The 27,003-nt window shown below is 32.0% G+C and overlaps 1 protein-coding gene across 1 annotated transcript in view; it reads right to left on the reverse strand.

Annotated features, from left to right (window-relative positions):
• LOC122632360 overlaps window positions 1-27,003 on the reverse strand; it is an 88,409-nt gene that overhangs the window by 13,714 nt on the left and 47,692 nt on the right. Inside the window, exons 9-11 of the mRNA XM_043819069.1 lie at window positions 17,533-17,656; window positions 16,663-16,806; window positions 12,778-12,978 (exon numbers count right to left, since the gene is read on the reverse strand). Of these exons, the coding sequence (XP_043675004.1) occupies window positions 12,778-12,978; window positions 16,663-16,806; window positions 17,533-17,656 (469 nt within the window). The remainder of the gene's footprint in view (window positions 1-12,777; window positions 12,979-16,662; window positions 16,807-17,532; window positions 17,657-27,003) is intronic.

The raw sequence follows: 27,003 nt of genomic DNA on the forward strand, positions 1-27,003 counted from the left end.
ATTCTCTCTAATTTCTTTCTTAAATATACTAAATTCAATGCTTCAAAAAATTTCTTGTTTCATTATTCGAACACATTATAAATATAAAGTTTCTACCATATTTTTTTTATTGAATTACGCTAAATCTTGTAATAATTAAAGTTACATAACGTGCGAAATTGAATGAGGCTTCCTTCATTCAGATCTTTTTTCATAACGGATCAATATATAATCTCGTTGCATATACAATGTTTACTCTCATTGTTTGCCATTCAATTTATTTCACATACTGCATATAGGTTGATCTTTTTTCAAAACATAAAAAGAAACTTGCCATCGAAGCTAATACGACTGTTTATCATTTAGATTTTTGTCAGGCAATGCACATTACAAATGTTTACATTCGCGAGTGTAATCCTTTGATGTTTTTTTCCAATGCAAATAACATGCACGTTCGAAATGAGTGACAGTCAAGCCACGGATGTGCTCAGTCGATCAAATTGTTAACCTAGAATAAATCGTTATTTTTATTAAAGTCTTTGATCGCTATTTATTCGACCGAATGATCACATTTATCCGTGCGCAGCAAATAATAATATATAGACTTGTCTAGTAATGAGCATTTCGAGGAAATAAATCGAAATTGTACAATAAAGTTTCTTTAGTTAGGTCTTCGAGAACATTGACTGTAAATATAGTATTAATAGACAATACGTAAAGAGTATTATTATATTTTGATTTCTTATTAATCTATGATTTACTATCAATTATTTGTACACTCGTACGAGAGATATATTTAATTTGCATTGATATCCGTTGAATGATCCAAGTCTCGTATAAAAAATTGATTACTCTACTGTTTCGATTTGTTTTCTCAAAAATAATTCCCTTCTCGTTTGTACCACAATTGCAGGAAGGTATACTCTACAACAATGTGATCTGAAATGTTTGCGGACCCTTCATAATTTAGATTTAAATGGATCTACGAAGAATGTTCCTATTGTATATCTAAATGCATCGGTATTTGTCCTTATGCAAATCGGCGAATTTGCGATACTATCAAAGCAAGATTCTAAGCATAGAACAGAATGTTCTTGCAGAGGGATCAACTTTAACGTTGAATTTATTCCTAAAGACATCTTTGTGAAAATACATATGGAATCCTTGTTTCGTATCTAACGAGATTATTATTAAAATGAAATATATAACTGAATTTTAATACTTTTTCATTCTTAATACTTTTATGCGTTGTAATTTGCGAATAAGAGGAGTAATGGCAGGTCTGTTCGATATCTTCCCATTTCGCCACTTCTTTGGGAATAAAGAAAAATTATTTCTCGACCTTCTCCTACGTCGACATTTTATCGATCCCTTACAATAGAAGTTAATCAGGGTCGGAGAAGTGCAAAAGTAAAAGCAAAAGAAAGAGCACAAGCAATAACAAGAGAGAGGAAGATAGAGATAGATAGATAGATAGAGAAAGAGAGAGAGAGAGAGTGAGAGAGAGAGAGAGAGAGAGAGAGAGAGAGAGAGAGAGAGAGAGAGACGTAGACTCGATGAAAATTGCAGAGAAGTTAAATTGATGTTTTCGTAACCAAAGCAATTTTACATTAAATTGGAAATGCACTTCATTCAATGGCATCTCGCAAGACCCTCTTCCTTATTCGAGAAACGACAAAATGTTGAAGTATCTACTATCTCCCATATCAGCAGGGAACTGTTGCCGAGAATTTCTTTCTTTTTTATGTGAACATGAAAGACGTTCGTTCTCGGAACAATGACTGGAAAAGAAGTTATGAACGATAGAAATAAGAAAAGAGGATATACGTGCTTCTTCCAATGTAGCTAGATAAATAGTGTTTGCTTTTGTAAAGAAAATCCAATAGTGGAATTAGCCATAGAGTGGAACAACCAACAACGAGGATCCTTCTATCTTTTTCTACGACTTTCCCAATTTTTCGAGGTCTCCTTAAAAAGCAACGAAAAATGTTATTACATTTAAACAAGGGACGTAAGAGGGAAAGGGTACAGTTATTGCGAAATACGCGTACGATACGAAGGGTATCGTTATTACAGTTATAAATAATATTAATCAGCCATTTACATTGTCGTATTTTAGGTACAAGAAACGGTTAGTGTTCTCATAAAAACGGCTTAGTCTTAAATAGTGCTGTGTAAAAGGGGTGAAGGGTGATGGAAATGTAGAAGAAGAAGAGTCTGGTATATTCAAGCCGTTCTCTTCGTATGCGAACAGAAAGTATGCCGATATAGCGCGATAATGGTTCGGTTATGTCTCAACGTGGTTTATTTTCATAGAAAGATCGTTAGGAAAAAGCAATAAACTTGTTTTGAAATTTTCTCTGAAGTATAGCTTAAATTTTATACTCTCTCATTTCATTATGCATATACTCATACTTATGTACGTCATTAAAGTTCATCAACAAATAGAAAGATCATATTAGTTTTTAAGCCGGCGATAAAAAGTTGTTTTGATTTAGAAACACAGAAAAAGAGAGAATCCAGATACTAAAATCATCGAATACTGTAAAAGGAATAATATTTTTGAAAAAATTTTGAAGGTTTCAATAAAAATATTAACCATTTTGATATTTTTTCTTCGTTACTATTTCTGAAGCGTTTTTATCAAAGTTTCACGTTACGATATTCGAGACTGTTTTTATCAAGCATATAGAAAATTCATTGTAAAAGTTGTTCGGGAACATTTGAGCTTAATTAAATCTTTAATCTGAAAGGAGCATATACATAAGATTCTCGACTTTTAAGTGAATATCAAGTAGACCTCGTTTTCGAGTTATACCGAACGAAAATAAATACTGAAGAAGTATCATACACTTCATTTTCTTCAAGATTACAGACTCATCCGTCCTAAAGGAATTTCTTGGTCCGTTTATGGTTATCACGTACATAGCAAGGGTTTTCGCCCTTCGTGTTTCTATTTTTCTTTCTTCCCTTCTTTCGAAAAGGGGAAATTTAATGAAGCCTCTCGTGTGTTGTGAGTCCGTTCAACTTGATAAAACATAGTACTAGCGTAAAGATGCCTTCGAGAATATCTCCTTTTCTTTCTTATTCTCTCTCTTTTTTCTTTTCTTTTTCCGCAGTTCTTATTTCGAAGTTTCATATTAGAAGATACAAGGATAAGATAACACCAAGATAACGATAGTTCACGACTGCACCGAAAAGAGCATTGATCGTAATTTGAAAAAAGCGATTGAATTACGTTGTATCAAAGTAATATCGATCGATAGATTTGATGAAAAATATGAAATATTTTTTTCTAAAGTATACGACGATACTTTATATATAATAGTTTTGATTTTGTTTGATACTTTGGAGAAGGATCTATTTCAACGTCAGGTTTTTGGAACATGTGTCACGATTAATGCTCTGGACGGAGACAGTTTATAGTTAGTTTCTAATGGTTTTAAATCTATCATATTCGTTCATGTGCTCAACTATAGTTTGAAATGATGGTACGTTGAAATCGTTATTTTGAGAATTAAGAATGTTATATCGATAATTTATTGCTATTATCTAAGCAGCTAAACACATGTAGCTTATGACATGTCATTTTTAGACGTAACATTTAGAAGATTAAAAGGACGTAAACATTTAAGAGATGTTAATACTCCGATGATCAAAAGTCATTTTGCTAACCTTCCTTTTCATAGAATTCAAGACAAATGCGGAAATGAAATGTCATAAGCATGTGGGTTCCTTAGTATTCTGAAGTTAACCCTTTAGTTACGATGAAGTTAAATGTGAAGCTGTACGATCTGTAAGGATTGTTCGCCGCAAGGTACGTGTAAACAAAATTACCAGAATTGGTGTTTTTCTATGTCCTCAACCATGTATTTAATCATATCTGCGTTAATATCAGATAATGCATTGACGTAAGTTACGATATTTTTATTTATTTCCATATACAAAATTGGAAACCATCATAAGTTGAAAACATCTCTCGGACAATTTCAAAGTAAGAAAACAAGTAAGCCACCGTAATGGTTCTTCAAGTGAAAAGCATCACTCAGAGGAAAGTTACTATAGCAACGCTATGTTCCAAGAAATGAGTTAGCGAGAAGCCACTATAGTGGGGTGTAGTAGCCAAAGGGTTGAACACGGATATAAACTTGGCTTTATTGGTTTTTTATTTGTTTGTTTATCGTCGCAATAGTAGTCACAGAGCGATGGTTGTATAAGATCAATGTCTTAAAGCGTGTTATATCGTTACTTTTTTTATTTCTCTCCTTTTATTATATCATAGATGCTATGTCAATATTATTTGTATTGAAACGTAGTTTTATTAATTATCCATTAATAAAAATAGATACATGCAAATGAAAGAAAGAAGATTATGTTGATCTCCTGTTATATATTGGGATGAACGTTACGTAGTAGGTTGTAGATGCAAATGAAACAAACTGTCGGACAAGTACATCTGTCAGCACTCACCAAACAAAATTAACCGTCGTACGAGCGTACGTGCTATGTTAGAGCGATTTATCATGTAACTTTACGTCTTAGAAAAATGAACTGTCAACGAGCGTAATCGTAGGAAAAGCCTCGGCTAGCCTCGTTCGTTCGTAACTGTCATCGAAATTGAAGTTCTTTGAAGGTTGCTATCATATTTTTTTTTTTTTTTATCCTTCCTTGATTTCTTTTCGTGTGTCTCCTATACATTTTTTTCAACATTAGATATCGTCATTTGAAGCAACGGATACATATGCAAGGTATTCGTAATTTTTTTTTATTAATTTTTTTTCGCGCTTTTTTTACATTTTGAGATTTTGTAATCGAGTAATTATCTGGAGGAGATTAGAGAAAATTGGTAATATTAGAGAAAAGGTAAAGAAAAAGTTTAAGTGTTAAAAGAAATTTCGTCTCGAATTTTCGTCTCGATTATGTTTGAACAATCTCATTTGTAGTCTCTTGCACGTAATAGCTGCACCGAGTTAATAGATAAATAACTCTTAGCAGAATGTATAGTATATAAATAGTACATAATACTCGTATAGTAAATAAATAACCTTTAGGAAAATATGGTCTAATGGACCGTCACAAGGATGTACATGTGAGTGCATCAATATCATTTAATATTTATTTCAGAAATAAAAAGAAAAATTCTTAGTCTCTTTTATGTTTTATTATTGTTGTGAATAAAATTCGTGAAAATATCGCGATCCTCAGCCATTTTTGTTTGCTCGCCATTAATTTAAATGATCGTTGAACGAGAGACGAATTTAGAAGCAAGACGACAAGCCATAATAGCTGTCTATTGTACTAGTGTACATGTCGTGCTGGATAAAATGGACAGCAGTACAGTAATTGTTCGAAAGTTGGTCGATTTAACAACAAAGCACGAACACATGTCATACATTCTATATAATAAACGAGACCTTTTTACATTTAGATTAATAGTTCTATTCCTCTTTTTTTTTTCTTGCATCTCTTCATTCGACAACAGATATTTTAAGTTTCCGAGTAATTTTGTTTCGTGGATTCGTTAAATATTACTTATTCACCAGCTGCCGCATTTTCCAATAAGAAACACATTACGAAAAGCAATTCCGTATAGAAACGTAGGATTACGAGGCATTGCATTTAGAAGAAACGATCTATTAAGGCCGAGGAAATAGGAAAAGAAAAAGAAAAAAGGTAGAGAGAGAAAGAGAAAAATGCAAGTTAAATTTGAATAAAAATATGTTTTTCATTTTCACGAGAAATGCTAATTTTAAAGCTGGCCAACAGTCTCTCGCTTAAGTAGTTAGTATCCGTTTACCGTTTTTTAATACTCTTTTTTATAGTTAAAAAGTAAAGACCACAATTCAGGGTAAATACCAAGAGAAATGATTTTCGAAATGATGAAGAAATTATTTAAATAGGAAGTGTAAAAGTCTTGTTTTCCTTTGCGATTAAAATAATAACGTAGATTATACTTTCTTTGGAAAATGATTAAAAATCAAAGTCTTTTTATATTCTCTCGTCCAAAATCTTTTTCTTTTTTCCTTTTATTGTTTAAAATCGATCGATATGTTCAATGTGTTCTTTAAAAAATTATCATTTTCACAATTTAAATTTTTAGTTACGTAATAATGAGAAAAACATTGGTATTAGAAATAAAAAAATGTAATGAGTTTATTTAATGAAACATAAAAAAGGAAGAGCAAGAGAGAAATTTGATTGATCTCGATCGTTCATCACACGAAATGTAGTAATAGAGATTGGAAAATGTATGCTAATGGATTTCACTATTTTTTTCCTCGTAGCAACGAAGCAATAACTTCGAACAATTCTCGATCTTTAGGTAGAAGGTTCAAAATATGTTAGAGATTTATAATTACATTCGCTCTTGGCGATATTATTTCTTTCGTTTGTAATACTTGGGGACAAATTGAATAGCGGTAGTACAAGAGGGTGCTTGCAAACTACTTTTGTAATTTTATCGTACAAAGAAAACTTTGTACTTTGGTGTGAATATCTCAGAAACTTAACTCCCCTCTCTCCCAAAAAAAGGAAGGAATAATTAAATCAGAAAGAAAAGAATATACAAGCAAACATTGATGTACGTATAATAATCCTCTATTAATACTTTTACCAATTGATTAATTTTCTTAATTATACTCTTAATTTTCAAATGAATTTAAAAAAGGTGATCTGCTATGTGATCAACGTGATATCTAGCCGGTTTTTTAATCTTGTCTAGTAGGATGTGTGAACAATCTTACAACGAAATTCAATTTGAAGAAGATAAGAAAAGCTGCGAGAAGAAGTATTCTTTACGACACGATGTTATCCATCTTAAATAAGATTTATCAAGAGATAAGTTTCAGGATTCGGAAGGTTTTCGCTGTTCTCTTTTATTTTTATCTATTAAAATTGAAATAATGACCACGATAAGGATATACATATATATTAGGGATAAAATATAAAGATTGAATTGAGATCAAGATGATAAAAGAAATTCTCAGCTTACGCTAACTTGGATTAGAGGTGCATTTCGCAAAAAGCAGATTTCGAAAAGAACGAGGTAGAATAATTAAATAGTTCGAATACGTAAGAACCTTTTTACCATGGTTCTCTTCTCATTTTCTTCCTCATCGTATAGAATTAATTATTCCTCATTCTGGAGTGTTCATATACATACTCGTTTATAAACACAAGTTCATATATATATATATATATATATATATATATATATATATATATATATAGATGTAATATCATATTGAAGAACTAGAAAAACCTATTGGTTCAATCGCGGTCAGAGAATTTACGTAAAGTCAGAAATTTAATTATAAAATTCTTGATGTTTTAATATTCTTTTTCTTTCAAACATTTTGAAATGTACAATAGAACGTACGAAAAAGCATAAAAGATTTTCTTTAGCTATATATTAAAAATTCTCATTGGAATGGTCGAGCGTTCTCGACATTTCTACTATACGTATATTCAAAATCATAACCATCAAAGCGTTCTGTGTGTTTGTTTAAAGTCAAGAAGATCTATTTTGATCGTTTCAAAGCAATCTCGATGGATAAATCTTCACTTTTATCTTCCCTTTCTATCGTTTCTTTAACACGACTAAATTGGGAAGAACATTCGTTCGCACGAGATTATTGAGGACGAAGGAGAGAAAACTATTTCGTGTAAGGAACCGATAATATTCTTGAATTTCAAAGGTAACCTCCTCCACTCGCTTTTTGCTCTCATGTAAAATGTATGAAGATAGATGAATGATTCATATCGAATACAAATACTAGATACCTATGTCTATTGGAGCACTAGATATTTTTCCATTGAAGATACGAGAATGTTATAGTTATAATATTTCTATAGTACTACTTTACATCGATAAGAAATATATTTTTGAAGTGCATTTTCTTTTTCATCAATATTGAAATGAATGTTATTAACCGATTGTTAATTAGAAAAATCAATAGAGTCAAGTACCTTTTTTCTTTTCTTTGACTTTTAGACAAACTCGCCATTACTCGTTGAATTTTCTACATTGTTCGTTGGAATTAAACGTTAAAATTCCTTCTATTTTGGTAGTAAATCGATTGAATAATCAGTTTATTGGTGCAACAATGATCGTCACATGTTGACACGATTCTATAGCAACCTGGTATATTTTTTTTCTTTCTCTCTCGCTCTCTTTCTTTCCTTATAATATTTTTACAACTCTCGTACCTCTATTATAACTTTAATAACGTATATTCGCGTTAAGTGCATTCTGGGTTTTACCTTGGTGTCCTGCTATTTGTGAGCCACAAGCCGCGACCTGTTCTCTCTCCGTTCTAATATTTACGTACACATACGTATGTTACTTCGGGTTAACTTGAGTTTAAAAGGATATTCACTATTACAAAATACGATATAAAACCAGTATGGATTCTTAATAATTCCTCTGAATAAAACTTCAGGTTTTGATAAAAACCTGTTAAACATTTTATGCAGTAGGAATTTTTTTTTTTTTTTTTATATAAGTCTTTGTTTATATTTTTATATGGTTTCATTTAGCTGATAACAATTAAACTGAAACATATTTTTATACTCTTTGAAAAAATTTACTTTCTTTTACATTTACAGTCAAGTCGATGCAATTGAGAATATTTCAATGTCTTCTTTGATAATAAAGCAATATATAGGTTGGTAGAAATAATAGAGAAAACTCAAGACTGCATTATAAAGTGTTGTTATCGAAATGGTGAATAATAACGGGTGATGTAGTAAACTCTAATCGTAGCCTGCAACACCGTCTGAAAGCTCATCGAGCTCTTTACTCATCGCCGTGCAGATAACCACGTGTCGATCAATTTTCTCGGAGTATGGCACGATAACGTGGAGCTTTACGATTAAATATTAACAAGAAAATGAAATTCTTTTTTGTTGATGATAAATTTTATAGAAGGCCGTTTTAAAGACATTTATCACTATTAATGTTTATCACTATTACATTACATAAAATTATTTATCATTAGGTCAATGATAAAACTTAAATGTAAATAAACATTAAAGATATTAATAAATGATAGAAATGGTTAATTTAACACATATTCATACTTTCATTATTATTAATAGTTCATTTATTATTAATGTTCATTTAACATTTATTTATATACTATTTTAATATTTTAAAAGTTTATTTATATACTAAGTAGTAGTGGAGCTAAGTCTTAATAAACTAGAGGATAAGAAAAGTTATATATAATAATATATACAATTAACCTTCATATGATAAAATTTGATGTCTTCTCTTAACGAGATTAGATTCAATGGGATCTACTCTTAATTAAGAATTCGTTGGAACGAAGGTAGAGAGAGAGAGAGAGAGAGAGAGAGAGAGAGAGGTTCTTCAAAATGAACTCTCAAAGACCGTCTTCAAAGTCATCCTATGAGAGTCATTCTCTTATTCGAGGGAGTCAAATCTTAGGGATACCAGAATGGATGATGCAAGGGTAACAGAATAGACGTCGTCTTGTCAAATAGAAGCAAGCGGTTAACCCGTGAATCTCATTTGTTTCGAAAGTAATAACACTTAATAAAATTTACAATGCTCACCGAAGATCTCTCTTCTCCTCTCTTTAATTGTGGTGTGGCTTACTCATTTAAATTTCGCGGCTTATTTCGCGCCCTCGAAATCGTCTACCAATGTGCAACTTGCAATTTTCGAAAAAAAGGTTACATACCGATGTTCCTTGTATTTTTTTTTCCTCTTTTTTTTTTCGTTTCGACAGAATTCTCTTTCAATTATTAATATTATTTCTTACTTTTTCGAATAAATTTATATTTCAATGCATTGAATAATTTCAAATATTTTCAATCTTTACTCGAGCATTTCTTGGAGCTATATTACTCGTGTTTCGTTAGATACACATTGTTCATAGATACTGTGCAAACAATATCCAACTATGTATATTGTTTATTCTCCAATTCGACGTAACTTTAACAAGAACTGCATAATGAAAATTGCGTTTACGGAAGCATGTCGGTTCCAAGAACGTTCTACTGTATTTTTCTTTAGTTACTTCACGTTACTTAGGATCGTTCCTATCGTATTTCAGTATTAATGATCTCCAGTTTTTATTCTTTTTTTCCTGGACGTCTTAAAAGCATTTTCAAGGCTCGGACGTAACCAGAAACCATAGGAATTAGTTACGTGCTCGTGTTCTTGAATTAACGATCAGGATTATCGGCGTTATCAGCTTCGTAGTTTTTTTTTCTTTTTCTTTTTCTTTTTTCCTTTTTAACGATCACTCAGGTTTAAAGAATAGAATTATGTTGAATAAAAAATTTCGGCACAATCGGAAAACGTTAAGGATGTCTAATTTGCACGTTGCTGTTCCCATAGCAGCATCCATTTCTAAAAAGCGTGCACGGAATACATTCGCGCGTATAAGCTTGGCAATGTGCCACCATCCGGTAATATATAACAGTTTAGCATATAAATGCGCCAAAAAAGATTTCTTCTTTTTTACTTTGTCGCTCCATTATTCCATCTTCTTTCATATTCGACGTACAACATGAACAGATTTGTTACCGTTTTCCCTTCTTTTCCTTCTTCGAATTTCTTACAGAGACCGCAGTTCCTATTATTAATGCACATATGTAATTTTATATATATATATATATATATATATATATATGTACACACACACGCGCACATTATATAAATGGCTAGGTATCTCCATAGAATGCGTTTATTTTTTTGCTTTTAGTATTGCCTGCTCAAGAAGTGATAAAAATAATAATGTAGACAGTAATATTTGTTTGACATGTTTCCCTTACTCAGTCTCCAAAGTTCAATGAATGATTCATTAAAAGATACGATAAGTGCGATATCGTGGCTGTCTAGTTACGTAACTCGAGAGTTCTCGACTTAACTTAATTAGATATTCATTAGTTTATGATTGAAGTTACTTTTACTACTTTGATATGATCCTCGAAGAAGCTCGCTTGACTACGTGACAATTATATCAACGAATAACAAACAATGTCGTAATCGTATTCTTTCAAAGCTTGATAATAAACACCTTCATTTTTCAAATAAAATAGGAGTCACTTAAACAAATTTGATTGATAATTCTGTTCGAGCCTTTGATTTATTTATAATAGATATCAACGTATCTCAAAGACGTAAGATTTTATATTAATAAGTACTTTAATATAGAAAGAATAGATATAAGACATTTAATATTGATTTTTTATGTAATACTTAACATTATGCTTACCGATTGACCTTCTAAAGTTTTTATTAAATGATTAGGGAATGTTCTTTAGTCATCTCCGTACTTAATATGGTAATTGGCATTTTGTTATGCGAAATTAAACTTTGATTAAATATTCACCCATTCAACTGTATGATATGTATCCATCCGTACCGTTATCACTCATATAACGTTCACTTATAAATATTTCGTTGAATATTTTTACTCAAGTGTTATTTAACACACACATACACACATAGGTATTACAAAAATATAAAGTTGATCATAGACTTCACAATCGTGCTCGAGGGATTCTTTACATCTTAGAAATCCAAAAGCTGTCATAAGTCAGATCTGAGAGAAAACGGTCCACTTACTGTGGTATCCCATGAAGATGTAGAAAAATGTAAAAGAGAAAGAGAGAAAGGAAGAGAGAGAGAGAGAGAGAGAGAGAGAGAGAGAGAGAGAGAGAGAGAGAGAGAAGTTAGGAGTGCTCCGTTGGGAGCCCGTATTAAAGATACCGAGCGAGACAATTTATCACATAGATATTCCGAGGAACACGTTGCTGCGGCTACGTGATTCTCATAACCGGCAAACGGGGAAAACTATTCTCACTTGCCAGTGAGGCAATAAGGACAACAAGATAGAGAGAAAGAGAAAGAAACAGCAATCCCTTGATATGGAACCGAAACAATCAGTGATTCCTTAGATAATAATCTGCTCTTGTCTCTCTTTTATTTCTTCTGTGTATTATACATATATACATTTTTCCCCTTTATTTATTTTCTTCAGTTTTAATTAATCCTCGATAATGCAAATTCATGAATTTCTCGAGAAATTCATCATACGTTCAACGCCTCGAATTTATTTGCGGTTTCTTCGAGTCGTCTCGATAAAGAAGATTTTTCACTCGCACAAAGTTTTCAGGTCACCGGAAAACTTAGCAAAGTTTCTTCTGATGAGAACTAATGTTGCGACGCTCAGTTCACGAATTTCTATCTACACTAAAAGCTTGAATTCAATTTATTGCAACGAGATCTCTTTTAACTCAAGCAAGAAGGATCAAGGTCTAAAAATTTCGTTTTATATCTATGAAAGAAAAAACGTCATCCCGAGATCTCTCGAGTTAAAGAGTCTTTAACATAGAAATTGGGTTGCCTCGAGACTCGCAAAACCATCACAAGAGAATGGCTAGAATATATGTGGGCTAGGTGAGTTACGGTGGGTAATCTTAATGGATGATCAGATAAATCAAGGTTAATTCGTTAACCTTGTTCGGCTGAGATCAAGTGAAGAGATACGACGTGATTGTTCCGAAACCTCTTAATCTTGTTTAAAGCTTTGCTTCCACGCGAGAGAAAATGCAAGATCGGCGGGAAAGAGTTTGGTTGGCTTTAAACACGAGGACGGATCCTTTTCACTTTCATTTGGATTAAAGTGTTATTTATTAAAGTAAGAAGAAAGGGCTAGAGAAAAATAAGATAAAGAAGAAGAAGAAGAACAAGAAGAAGAACAAGAGAAAGAAGAAGAAAGAGAAAAAGCAAAAGGAAAAGAAATGATAATGGTAACTGACCTTGACGTTTCCGTATTTCCAGGTGAAGAGCGCGACGGCAGGGAGACAAGCGATGACGCAACACTCCAAGATAAGTATGGCTGTTCTCATGAGCCAATTCAAGGACACGACACAGGGTGAGCCATCGACGCAGGATTCGCAACCCTCCGCGCAAGGAAGACACTCGAAGGAATCTTCAACGGCGTATTGACTTTCTTCGCCCTGCAAAAGGTTAGGTATCGCATGAGCGAATCATAATTTATCTCTTTTGTTGGCAAGGGAGCCGAGAGTTTGACGGTTTTCCTGTTATTAGGACCGTCGGGAATCTTCGAGTTAACTTCTGTCGCGTTTGCCGATGCATCATTCTGACAGGTTCTCTAAACTTTTGCCTGGACCATCCATCTCGTAACATCATCGAATCCTTTGCTTATTCGTTTGTTCTCCGAGACCGATGAACCTTAATAAAACCTTGCACGAAATGCGCCAGTCCGAGATTAACCCTCGTTTAAAATTATCATTTCCTTTATTATTAATAACGAACGCGACGAAGTAACAACTATGATGTATCGGCTAACTTTTGATTTCGACGTATACCTAACGATATTATTAAACTCCGACAACAACTGCATGATTAAAACGTAAAGTTTTTCAACAACCAAGACAAAGTTTCTTCTTATTTGGATTTATCAATTCTTTAGGACAAACTTTTTAGGGATAACCTTTTTTATTACAAATCTTTATCGCTCTTTCAATTTTTGTAGTAAGACGAAAAGAGGTCAAAGGATATCCGCTATATTCATAGGAATGTAAGATAAAGGAATGCATTAAAAGTTGTTCGAGTGAAAGAAACTCGGGTTTATTCGTGAAATCGCGAGAGCTACAGATTTGTTGAGAAGAAATGCGGAAAATGTTACCTTGAATGTTTTTAAAAAAGAAATATTTACTAGTATATAAGTCGTTGGATGAGGTATCTTTCCTCTCTATTTCAGTCACTTTCTTGCTTGTTCTCGCTTATTTCAAAAGAATCGAGAGCTGAAATACTTGCCATGTCAACAACGAATGTATTCGTCTTTGCGTTTGGGTTAGGTCTTACCGAGAATCAAGGCAAGTCTTGTGCATTTCATTCTATGAGATAAATTCCAAAAGCAACAAGGTAGAAGATCTTCTGTCATTGACAGATTTAAATTTTCATTTATTAATTGCACTGCAGTGTTAGCTTTTTCCTCGAATCCGCATATTTTCTTTTTTTTTTTTGTTTCATTTCGTTTTCTAACAATTAATAATTCATAATTGACCGTGAACACAACCAAATTCGTGAAAGAATGAGAAGAAGGAAAAACATTTGACGTCGTGAATTATTTTACTTTTCTTTCGTTCAAATACGTTATGAAACATTTGATAAAAAGAAAATTCTCAATAGATCAACGTTGGAATTGAAATTTTGATACCAATGGACTAATAAATGTGAAAAAAGTAACAAGTATTTCTGAACTACGTTGATACTCTCGAATAATCCAATAAGCTCCGAGCTGCCGATTGGCTTTTTTCTTTTTATAAAACAAGAAAACAATGACTCGTTACGTTCATTCAAGTTATAGAGAACGTTGCCGAGTGGGAAAGTAGTTTTTCCTATTATCGGAAAAATATGGATTTCTGTTAGAAACGCAAGCTTAATGGATTAGTTTTCGAGAAATAAATATTCGGAGATTTTCAACTTTTGAGATTATTAAAATTTGCGATTTTAACGTTATGTTATATCAGGGAAAAGTAATTCTATTTAATTTTTTAAAAAAGAATTGTACGTTCACATCCTTCAAATATTTTATTAAGTTTAATACAAAGGACAGTAATGCTCAATGAGCGATATACTTTCATAAAGTCTATTAAATTACGAAAGCTTTTAATTTGTCTGTTTCGCTATACGAAAAGAAAAAAAAAAATTGTAGAAATTATGAATGATTGCAAAAGGAAATTTATAAAAAAATTTCCTCGAGCATGAATTCATTATGCTCTTTGATCTCCGTTCCATTTTCCGTTTATTTTATTTTTTCCAACATTTTACATACAAATCATAGAGACATTTACATATTTTTTCAAATTAAATTAAATTAAATAACTTTTTTCTACTAAATTTATGTGCTTTAAAATTGTGCATAAATTATTAAAAAATTAGTTTAAAAAGATATAATATAATTTAAAAGAAAATAAAATTTAATAATACTCATTTCAACGATTATTAAATGATTCATTGATATTTACTTTTTCATAAACGATTTTTTTTTTTTTTTTTTCATTTTCCATTCCCCTTATGATCGTATCCCTGGAGCAATTAGAATTTCTATTGATAGACACAAACAAGTTTAAATTATCGCTCGATGCCGAGTACGAAATTTGACAGTCGATGGATAGCTGGTGCGATCACCGACGTGAGAATTGATCACGGTATTTAGCCAGAGAGATAGGTATCGACGTATATCAAATAAATACCGATCGATTATAGTCAGACAAGACGAGAGTTGGCGAATCTTCCTATCTACGTTATTTCCACATTTTATATTCTCCATTGTAATCTTTGACTTGTTTACGTCCCATTCGTCTGGATATCAAAACTTTTTTCTCCATTTATATCAATGATTTAAGCATGAGTTGACACTTGAACGACATCAAAATTTTCACGTCAAAATCAAATGATAACTTTTCAATTCTCAACCGACCAATAAACTTTTACAAATCGAAAATATTCTCCGGAATACTTTCTATTTGCGTTCTATTTTTATGACTGACGTTCGTTCATTAAAAGGAAAAGGTAAAAGAAAGAAAACAAGAGCATAACTTGAAGCATAAACAGGAGTCTAGAAAAACAGATTATTTACTGGAACAAGATATTTTTGAGACGAAAATACCGCGAGGTTTAGTTGTTTCTTTCCGTTTAGTTGCTCTTCAAACTTTTATTTACACATCGTTAGCTGATTTGTCGATATTTTCAACGAAGGTATCAAATAGACTTGCTATAAAATAAAACTATGTTCTTTCAATATGTGAATTATTAACCTTTACTTCGAAACAAATAAATGTATGTATCTAGATCGCCAGTTAATAACAGCATATCGATCAATATGACGCTGATAGCTGAAAATTTCTTCTTTTCTTCAGAAATTCTATCTTATCGCGTAGAAAAATATATTACTAATCTCATACGTACTTAAAATGCAACGATCCAAAGTCGACTAGATACACGTAATTTTCATTTTACATAGATACTGATTTATTAGTACTTGTAATCGATTCTAATTCATTAAATCGAGAATCATATTTGCCATCTAATTATTCTTTGATGTGCAGAAATTACGATCATATTTGTTTGATATGATTGGGTAAATGACAAGCTAAATTTGATACATGCTGTAGGTGTAAAATGTTAAACGTTGTCAATGTCGAAGAAGAACAAACAGGACGAGACGTCTCTTTACGCAATTTTCACGTTTCTTTTATATTTCATATAAAATCGTTATCGACAGTATGCACAATGGCACCTACTGTCAGTAGATATTACATGTCTTGTAGCGAGATGAGGTAGCCTATTGCTTGCGAATACGTCTGAGATTTTCTTTTACCTTTAATTCTGAAAAATAAAACCGCGTACTGTTGGTAAATCGATAAAAGTGCATGAAGCAATCATCCTTTTATTTTTGATTTCTATTTAAAATGTCTTTTCCAATTTTCGAGATCGATCGGTCGAGCAAGATAAAAATATCTTTGCTTATTCGAATTTATTTCTTATCAAAAAAAAAAAAAATCCAAGAAATGAATATATGTTATCTGTATTATATAGAATGCCGAAGAGTGATCGATTAGGATCAATTTGAAGTGCATGTGATCTCGCGTGAAGACATTTTGAGAACATACCATCATCAATTTTTCATACTCTTCTTCGATCACGGTTCCGTTGTAATAACGTTTGGTTGACTTTGTATCCGGGTAATAAAAGCCACGTTTGCAAACACATCGGTAACTTCCACGTCGAAAACCCAATCCAGGAATAGCCACACACTGAAATTTGACGATGCTACGATTGAAACTTTTTTCTTTTCTTTTATTTAATATAAATATATACATATATATATATATATATATATATATATATATATATGTATATATAGAATTTTCTTTGTTTTATTTAGTTATATATTCCAACCGCGTTAGAATAAAATAAATTCTGTTTGTCATATGAAATCGATTGGTGTACTTTGTACAGTTGAATTCGAATATTTACGATCGGAATTTACATAACGCTAAAAAATTCGAAAAAATTCTTGTTTGCGTAAATCCGTAGGTGTTACTCGTATTTCAACAAATATGGAAACTACTTCACGTTTTGTTAAAGTGCATGCCAATAACGATAAGTAACACAAAAGATAGAATACAAAATCTAAATAATAATAATAAAAAAAAGAACATCCGAATAATTTCATACGAGGTACGTGTTGAATTGTTATTTATTGGTTCGTAACAATTTTCAATCAAATTTTCAAGTCGATGAGTATAATAGATTTATTTTTTATTTTGCTAAAATATGAATTGTTTACGTATTAGCTCTTGATTTCGCATATTTGTGAATGAGAAACAATTGTTGCCATTTAAAAGTATGAAAATTGTTAACAACGATTTTTTGAGATGAATATTAAAAAGCAATATTCGAGAAAATGATGAATGAAATTTGATGAACTACGTATGATATTGAAATCAATAATGCATTAATTTAGATATACAATTTACCTTCGTTGTACGTTTTTTACACTTGTCACTGGCAGCGAATATATTGAGCTGATTAGATCCTGGTGGTAAAGGGCATTGATCTATGTCGACTCTTCGTAAATCGATATCAATTCCACTGGTACCTCTGGAAAAAAAGAAAGAGGACAAATAAAGGTTTATTCAATGAGTTAATTAGTCTAATTTGAATAAATTAGGTCGAACAATTAAATCGTCATATTTTCCATTTCCGAGAGAAATTTTATATGAATAAATATTTACTGTTATTTTCGTCATTAATTTCTTCCTCTTTCGTACACACACACACACACATACTTTTTATGATTTTTTTTTTTAAACATTTGAGCCAGCTACAAGTTAAAAATTAAACTCGGACGAGATGGAAAAAAAAATTTGTAAAACTCTTGAAGTGACTTTCTCGAGAAAATATAAATTTTCTTGATATGTACAAACAGGGATATCAAATTTACAATTTCATATAAACTTCGTAAAGTTAGTTCATTCGAGTAGATCTTTCATTCGTGCGCATGCACATAAGCCACATAGTGCCTAGCATACTGTTGGATTAAAAAGAAATTTAATTTATGCGGTACCACGTTACGTACGAAACTTTGATTAATTTTTTTTTTTTTAAATGGCTATCGATACCACAATGTTCTCAAACAACATTATAAATTTCAAGTCTTTTATCTTTTTTGAATGTAGACTAGGAAAAAAATGATTAGAAAAGATGATTAAACAGCTAATAAGATCAACGATCAAATCAGTCCACAATTTTCTCATCTATCTATATTTTTTTACTGTTTATTTTTCCATGTCCATTACAATACTATCTTTAATTTATTAATTAATAACAGAAGATAGCCTACGATAAATTTTTCTCATCTCGACATCGTTCTATGCCAAAAGCATTATTTATTTATTTACATGTACAATATGGCGAGATGAAAAATATTCTATGCACAACTTGTACACACAATAGAAAATCAGAATACTCGTGAGACGCTTTTAAATTTCCAACTTCATCTTTTTCGTCATTCTCAATCTAACATCAACGGTAGTTATTTAAAAATTTTCTAAAAATCTGTCAAACAGTTCATTCATTATTTGACACGCTTCAAAATATATTTTCGAACACGTCAATCATGCATGTGGATAATAATGAGACAGAAGGATCTAATTTTCAGTATTTAATGTAAACATGAAGCATTTTTTTAGAAATACTTTACACATTAATCATTGCTATTAGCACTATTTTTGTCAAGATAAATACATAAAGAAAAGCATTAGATGAGGTTTTATGTGAATCATTTTATAAAAACATTTTAAATCAGGATGACAAATTTAAATAGATTCAAGCATGCTTCAGATGCTGTTATATTCTACATGAAATGTCAATTCGTTCGAAATACATAAATGCATTTTCAATGGAAAATGATCTACGTGTTTCAACCGGGCTTTCTTTCTTTTTCTATTTTTTCCTCCTTTCTATCTTAGTTTCCGTATCAGATTTCTTTTCAAATGTCATATATATCAAAACCAAGCGAAATAAATTCCGCCGAGATATTTCATTCTCCTAATTCGTTTTGACGTGAAAAATTTTTTAACAGAATTCATAATGACAAATTGCGATACGAGACGAACTGATCCCCGTCACATTTTTTTTTTTTTTTTTCATTGTAACTTTATATGCTTCTATTAAAACGGTCTATATTTTTCTAACGATTGCAAAAATAAAATATCTTCGAGGTCATGTTTTTTTTAGAATGAAATTTGAGGTTTTCAACGATTCATATGATAGCTGCTATTGAATGGTTATTGAAGTGAGCGTATAAAAAAGAAACCATATAAAATGCATATCTGTCGAAGATTATTAGAAATGGAAAATAAATGTGTTATCTGTTCGATTTTTTTTTTCTTTGTTGATAGACATAAAAATTAGTCCTATAATGACAATCAACATCGGGCTAAGGTCTGCTTGCGTCGTTGTCATCGGTCGAAAAAAAAAAGAAAAAAAAAGGAAAAGAGACGATGGAGATCATTTTAAGAATTTTCCTTTTATTGAATTTCTTTTTTCTATGTTGCGATCATTATTACCATGCTGTACTCGCGCCGATTTGGAACGAATCGAAATTTATCGCGTTTAATTTCTGCAAAAATATCGTCGAAGGCCGTTCGTGGCGAGCCGCGAAAGAAAATCATTTTCCTTTCTTCTCCTTCTCCCTTATTCTATTCTCTTCTTTTCTCGACTCTTTTTTCTTTTTCTTTTTTCTCTTCCTACGGAGTCATCGGAAATGGCTGTTCTATACAACGATCCTCTTTTCACATGTTTCTCTCTCACAGTTAGATAGGTTTTACTTGCGAGGGAACAGTAAGAAAAACGGAACAAAAATAAAGAGAAAAAGACATATCTAAGAGCCACGGTTGCTCTGTCGAAGCTACATAAGAAGCTTACGTGCTTCCTTAGACATGATAAGTAAGCGAAAACAAAATATAAAGAAAGAAGAGAGAAAGAGAGAGCTGTAATCGCATCAGCGAAAAGCTATATGTGATGGCTTTAATCCCATTCACTGACTTTTAGCAAACGGAAATAGAGAAACTATGGAGCTATCGATTTTAACGAAAACTATAAGTTTGTTTGGAGCTTTCAACTATATATCGGGTTCTTATGAGTATTAGTTTCACGAGTATATGTATGTGTGTATGAAATATCCGGATAATCTCCCTTCAAAATGGAGAGACCTTCTACCTAACATATCCCAACGTACCTATAACTTTGAGAGAGAAAAGGAAAGAGAGAGAGAGAGAGACAGAGAGAGAGAGAGAGAGAGAGAGAGAGAGAGAGAGAGAGAGAGAGAGAGAGTTTCGAAAACATTAAGTTCAGAGAGGAATTCTTAATGTCTTGGACAAGCTTCACTCACTCATTTTCTCTCTCTCTCTCTCTCTCTCTCGCATTAAAGGGTGTCTCACCATTAACATTTGAAGTTTAATGATTCGTCTCACGATTGGCGGTTTGCCTGAACGATGTAAATTAACATATTTGATGTTTATTTCGATTCTATTCCCTTGGCTTCTGCCTCTTTCAACATCACCACCATTATTTACTCTCTATCTTTTTCTCTCCCTCCCTGCCTCCCTTCCTCTCTCTCTCTCTCTCTCCCCCCTCTCTCTATCGTTTATTCTCATTCCTCGTTCACCCTATCCTCTCGGTTTACCCTGCTCATCGTCGTTCGACGGTTTGCCCTCTATCGATTCTTGATTTGCGAGAATTACAGCATCGATCGTTGCCGTTCACACCTCCCGATAGCAAATTTCCTTTAAACGGATATTGCATTTTTCTTATTGAGGGACATTGGTTCATTCTTTTATCGAGACGTCGCTCGCTTTATTTCCTCTTTTCTGGATTTCTCTCTCCCTCTCTCCTCTCTTTCTCTCTCTCTCTTTCTCTTGTCCTACCTTTGAATCATTTTTTTAGGTAGACACGTTTCAGAAAGGAAATTGTACTCGACTATCGCGGACGAATTCGAATTCAAATTCATTATCTGTCCGAAAAGAAATGTGCATTTTATTGGTAATGCAGTTATATAGTATATCAAATAATATTTTTTCAGTCTATCGAAACGTCGATCTTTAAATAGAGGCCGTTAAAATAATTCTGATTCTCGTGCGATATCGCTGTTAAATAAGAGTGAAGTTAGAGAGGGGTGATGGTCCAGTTTGGAAAACGTGCCACACCTCTGTATAGCGGCTTGTTTGGCCGTTCTCCAATTCGTGGATTCGACGTTCACGTAAATGTGCACGTTCGTCACACTCCAACGTGCTTCGTTCATTTCTAACAAATTAGAGAAACATCTTTTTGTTTTCTATTTTTTTTTCCCTTTTTCTCATTTTTTCTTTTTTATCATGATCGTCCTCACACAGGCTGAGCTGCTAAATGGAATTTTCACGTTCGACTTTTTACATTCCCTTCTCGACTTTTTATTTTTCTTTTTTTTTTTCGCTTTACTTTCCACTTTCTGTTTACCTTCATGGCAACAAATCGTTTCAACGTAAAATCTCATTTTGTCACTAAATTATTTTATTAATTCAATAAATTTGTTTGTAATCAAAATGATTGTTCATTTATCGTAATAGATTTTACAAAACTCGTGCTTAGATCACAGTTTCTTTAATAAATTGAAGTTTACCATTTAATCGAAAAGATCTAATATCGCAGTTGATTCAAGAATTGTTGATTGAAGTTGATTGAAGAAAATTCATGATTTATTATATATATATTTCATTTTAATTGGAATTATCTTATAACTTTTCTATCTTCTTTTCGCTTACTAAAACAGTACCTAATGAAGATAAATTATGTTTCTTTGTCTGTCTGTCTGTCTGTCTTTGTCTCTTTGTTTTTAAAGGATAAATCTCGTGGTGGATGCTCAAAAACCGTCATCGAAAACACATTTTCACGGTATACTTTCGTTGAGGGATGCGACATAATGTATCTGTCATTCCTCATGACCTTCGCAATCTCTCCCTGGAGAACGATAGAGACCTTTGGAGGTGGTACCGTTCCAAGATTAATCGAACTGCCGTTACCTCTCCCCGAATCTTTCGGAAAATTGATCGCACCAACATTTGCGCGTAATGCTTCTTTAAAGCGCAGAAAAGCACCGTTATTGGATCTACTTCTTGGTACGATTTTATAAGCAAACTTTTTTTCTTTCCTTCGACAATGGAATTCTCATAATTTAATATAAGTTAAATTAAGTAGAAATTCATATCGCTTATGAAAAGGCGAATGTTGGATTTTAATAATAATAATAATAATAATAAAAAAGAAGAAAAGAAAGAAGAAGAAACGAAGGAGAGAAATGAAAATAAAGAAAATATTCAGAATCATGGAAAACTATTGTATATCTACTGTGTATAAATCATATTTCGCTTATTTAGTAGAACTCTCGTCTCTCTTTTTTTTTTTTTTTGGATAGGTAAAAATCGGACAATATTTTATCTCGATGATATTTTCTCTCTGACTTCTAACTTTTTCAACGTTGCATGATCGTTCTTTATTTCTCGATGAAATTAACGATTGAAAACTACAATTTATGAGAAAAGTTAAAAATGCTGAATCGTGTTGAAATTGTTGGCTGAGTTTTGGGAAAATGTCTTACTGGATATACAAAATATATAAGACAAATGAAGAAGTTATTGGCTTTATTTCCATAGAAAGGGGAATAGAAAGGAGAGAAGGAGAGAGAGAGAGAGAGAGAGAGAGAGAGAGAGAGAGAGAGAGAGAGAGAGAGAGAGAGAGATGAGACAAAGGTGTATCCTTTTTGAGAGGATTTCGATCCTCGAGAGAATGGATTCTCAATAACGAGCCAAAGTTAATTGGATTAAATCGAAATAGGATTAATTTGACATAGGTAATTTACCGATGTTGTTGATAAGCAAAAGGATATATCAAGAAGATTTAGTAAGCATTTGAGATCGTTAGTCATAATGCTAATGCGTTAAATCATCATACGTTATTCTAAGTTACCTTAATTGAGTTTCTTAAATTAAATAATTTATTCGTTCTTCCGTTAACATTTCTCTTGGTTTAAATGAAATTCACTCATTATTGTCGAAGTTAACTATACAGAACTTTACACCGTTTGTATGTCAATTAAATAACCTTTCACACATAGTTGGAAAGTTTTATTGTTTAATTTTGATACATTCCGTCTATGAAATTTGATTATCTAAAACAAAATTGAGAATCTTCTCTTGTTAACCGGATTATATCGACGATTTGTTAAAAAATTCACCGATAAAATTATCGATGGTTTTGGAAATAATTCTGAAATTACCATTGAAACGTTATTTATTGTATAGATCAAACATATTTCTGATATTTTACAAATAGTTATTATTATATTAGATAAATACTATTTTAATTGCTCTTATTTCTCGTTCTCTGTTTGAAAGCTCATAATTTCAGGTTTCTCTCTATGCTTTCAAATCCGTTAATTTAATCTACTCAGTTATTTACGCTAAAATGCTTCAATTTCATTTGAATCCGATCTAGGAATTGGAGTAGAATCATGATTAAATACATTAATTGGATTTTATATCGGTTGACCAAAGTTCATGCTTCAAAGGTAAGGCAATTAAAGGATGATCTATTGTTGAATTTCACCGTATGTCGAGTTACCGTAAGGATTTTGCTGGACACGTAGTCCAATTAACGATATCAAGTTAAATCGCTTGCAAGCTTTTGTTTTCTTGTTCATTAACTTCATGATTACTAAACAAGAAAAATTCGTGCTTGAAATTGTGGCAATGCAAAATCATAGAATATAGAACTATGAAAAATGCAATACGAAATTTAATAGTAGAAGTATATAGAAGTTATTTCACTAACATTTCTTAATCTTATTTCACGAGTAATAAATATTCATTTATACGCAAAGCAATCAATTTTGCAAATATTTGTTAGGCAGGTATTTTCAAAAACAAAACTTTTGCAATGAATTATTAAAGTTTTTTTCGTAACGAAATTTTTCAATTCAACGTGAGACTTTGAATACTATTGAATTACTGTTTTCATCTGCGGCAATTACTGTTTTCAGCGGCGACACTGCGAAAATAAATGGAGAGAAAGAGAGAGAGAGAGAGAGAGAGAGAGAGAGAGAGAGAGAGAGAGAGAGAGAGAGAATGAGATAATAGATCAAAGGAAAGAAAAGGTCAACGTGAAGAAGATAGAATGAAAAATTTCATTTGAGTGTATGTTGTCACATGAACTTCTCAACTACTTTGATCTCTTTAAAATAGGAAGAATATTAAAATCGCTATAGTATACTCTCTTTTATCTTTTTAACCTTCTTTATCAAATATTATATTACATGGCATAGTGGTAAAAGTGATCAGAAATGATCTTTACTATATTATCGAAGGAAGAGAATTAATGAAGTCAATTATTCTGAATAGTAGAAAAAATACAAAGAAATGAATTCTCGTTGTTTTGCGTTCTACTTTATCTAAAAAAAACAAATTTGTTTATGTGAATAAAAAGAGGAACTGACCCTTCTCTCTCTCTCTCTCTCTCTCTCTCTCTCTCTGGTTTTACGTAAAGTTATTTCATGCTTTTTTTTTCTTTTTTTATCTCTCCCTTCTTTTCTCGTCTTCGACGAGGTAAAGTGCGTCATTGTACAATACGAGTAACAACAAGAGAATTCGAGAAAGCTCGTACCATATCGGTGCGATAAGAGAAACGAAATTGTCGATCGAATACAAACGTGTACAAAAGATGGGACGCATCGACGAGAAAAGAAGAAAGAATAACGTGCTTTGTTCGCGACTAGTTTTCGTTTATTTCGAAAGCAATAAAAGCGAACAACGATTGCGACTGGTTATTTTTTTAAAAAGCTAGAGAGGCAAAAAAGAAAAGTAAAGAAAAAAAGGTCTATAGCAAATCGACGAATAGCATGACATCGACAAATATTCGCTCCAAGGTGGAATTTCACAGTGCAAATGTGCTTGCCCTCAGGGACACGTTAAAATATAGACTACACGTTACACTTTCAAAGGAACGTGAGAAGTTCATTAACGTCGACGAAGCTCAATAGTATTTTTTTTTTTTTCGTTCTTTGATATCTCTGTCCTCGAACACGCTATTTCGCACGGAATAGATTTGTATAATGTATAAGATATAACGTAGGAGGAACATTCGCGAATTGTATTCTAATCACTAATGCAATAAAAAGGTTAACGTATGAATTCCATTAAGTTTCGACATCTCAATTTGAATATCGTACAAAATGGTGCATTTAAATAAGAACATTTGAATGCCAATTTACTTACAAAAATACAATAATATTTTTTATTGTTATTATTTTATATAGTTATTATTAGGAAGTGTATAATCCGATAAAAAAAATATTTCCTGAAAATCGCTCGCTATTATAAACGTATTCGGTTCATTGTTAAACGGTACGAAATATATAGAAATTCTCATTCAAATTCTTCATTTTGCGGATTGGAAAAATTTGTTTATAAAACAAATACTCCAATTCCATAAAATGTAAACTAATAAAATTAAAAAAAAAAACAAATTCTCGAAATTTTACGAATTTATAATTACACGTACTAATATATTTCATAAACGAGAACAATTGTAGAACAAAAGGCAAATACATAAATCCCCATTGGAATGTCATCACGCGAAATCCCATTATTTTATTTTAAATTTGCAGCTGCTCATCCTTTCACATTATATTCCACTGTAATATAACTTTCATCTCCAGAGCAGTAAATTTGAGAAACTTCGTTTTATAAAGTGTCATTGTGAATTTTCAACTTCAGGTGGTGTCATTTAACTAATTTGTCGACGTTCGATGATACATCATCATTGCTTTGCAAAATCGATAAAAGCGATAATTTCGAAATGATATTCGATAGGAGCGATACTTTCGAAACGATATTCGATAGAAGCGATAACTTTAACAAGCGGTTAACCCCAGGCGTATATCATCTGTTATAGAACTTGACGTATTTCAGTCTTTTATTTTCTTTCTTTTTTTTTTTTTTTTAAATATTGCCGACATAAGTCAATTTGATTTGAATATTATAGAATTTTTACAGGTGTACGAAAATGAAAAATTTTTTCTCTAATCTTTTTTTTTTTTTTTTTTAGAAGCAAAACAATTAAATGCTAACGATTATTTGGAATTTAATTAACACCTAATATTCGTTCTCAAAAATACAAAAAAAAAAAAAAAGAGAGAATAAAAGAGAGATGTCAAAAAAAGAAGAAATAGAAAATCCAATGGCGTAAAACGGAATTGATTAAAAAGGTCCGAGAGCTATGAAATCGAGTTTTCCTTTCTTTTCATCTCACAAACGTCGCCATATGCTAGATTGCGAGGACGTCTCTATTTCAAAGCGACGAGATTCGACGAGGTCGTTCTCGCGTCTTCAATCATTCGCAGGTGTGGCTCCCTCGAGGAAGATCAGTAATTGCAAATCCGATAGAGCGCGACTCTACAGTCCCAATGTAAAATTCCACGAACGTCCAAACGGGTTTAAGGGTGAGAGGATAAAGAGCACTCGGGACGAACCTTTCGCGAGAATCTGCTGAAAACGTTGAAGCTTTCGATCCCGAAGGAACGAATCGTGATTTGAAAACCATTGCTAAAAGAAAAAGAAAGAAAAGATTGAACAAATAGTAAGTTTTCTCGATTCAATCGATAGATTCACTTCATTTCACGAACGAATTTTTATCATTTTATCGATAACTTAAGAACTTTGTCAATTCTTTCTTTTATGTATTTTATCCTTTCTTCGTAAGATTTATGAAAGGTTTTTGTGTGAAAAAATAATAGAAATTCTTTTTAATTAGATGCGCTGGAAAGGTGATTAGAAGGATTTAACGAGTAAAGGAGTTCAACAGGTGAGAGGACATTGGAAATCGTTCATTTTCTTCGGCAACAGATTTCTTTTTTA

Source organism: Vespula pensylvanica, chromosome 10, assembly GCF_014466175.1.
Source record: "Vespula pensylvanica isolate Volc-1 chromosome 10, ASM1446617v1, whole genome shotgun sequence".
In the NCBI taxonomy this organism is placed as follows: Eukaryota; Metazoa; Arthropoda; class Insecta; order Hymenoptera; family Vespidae; genus Vespula; species Vespula pensylvanica.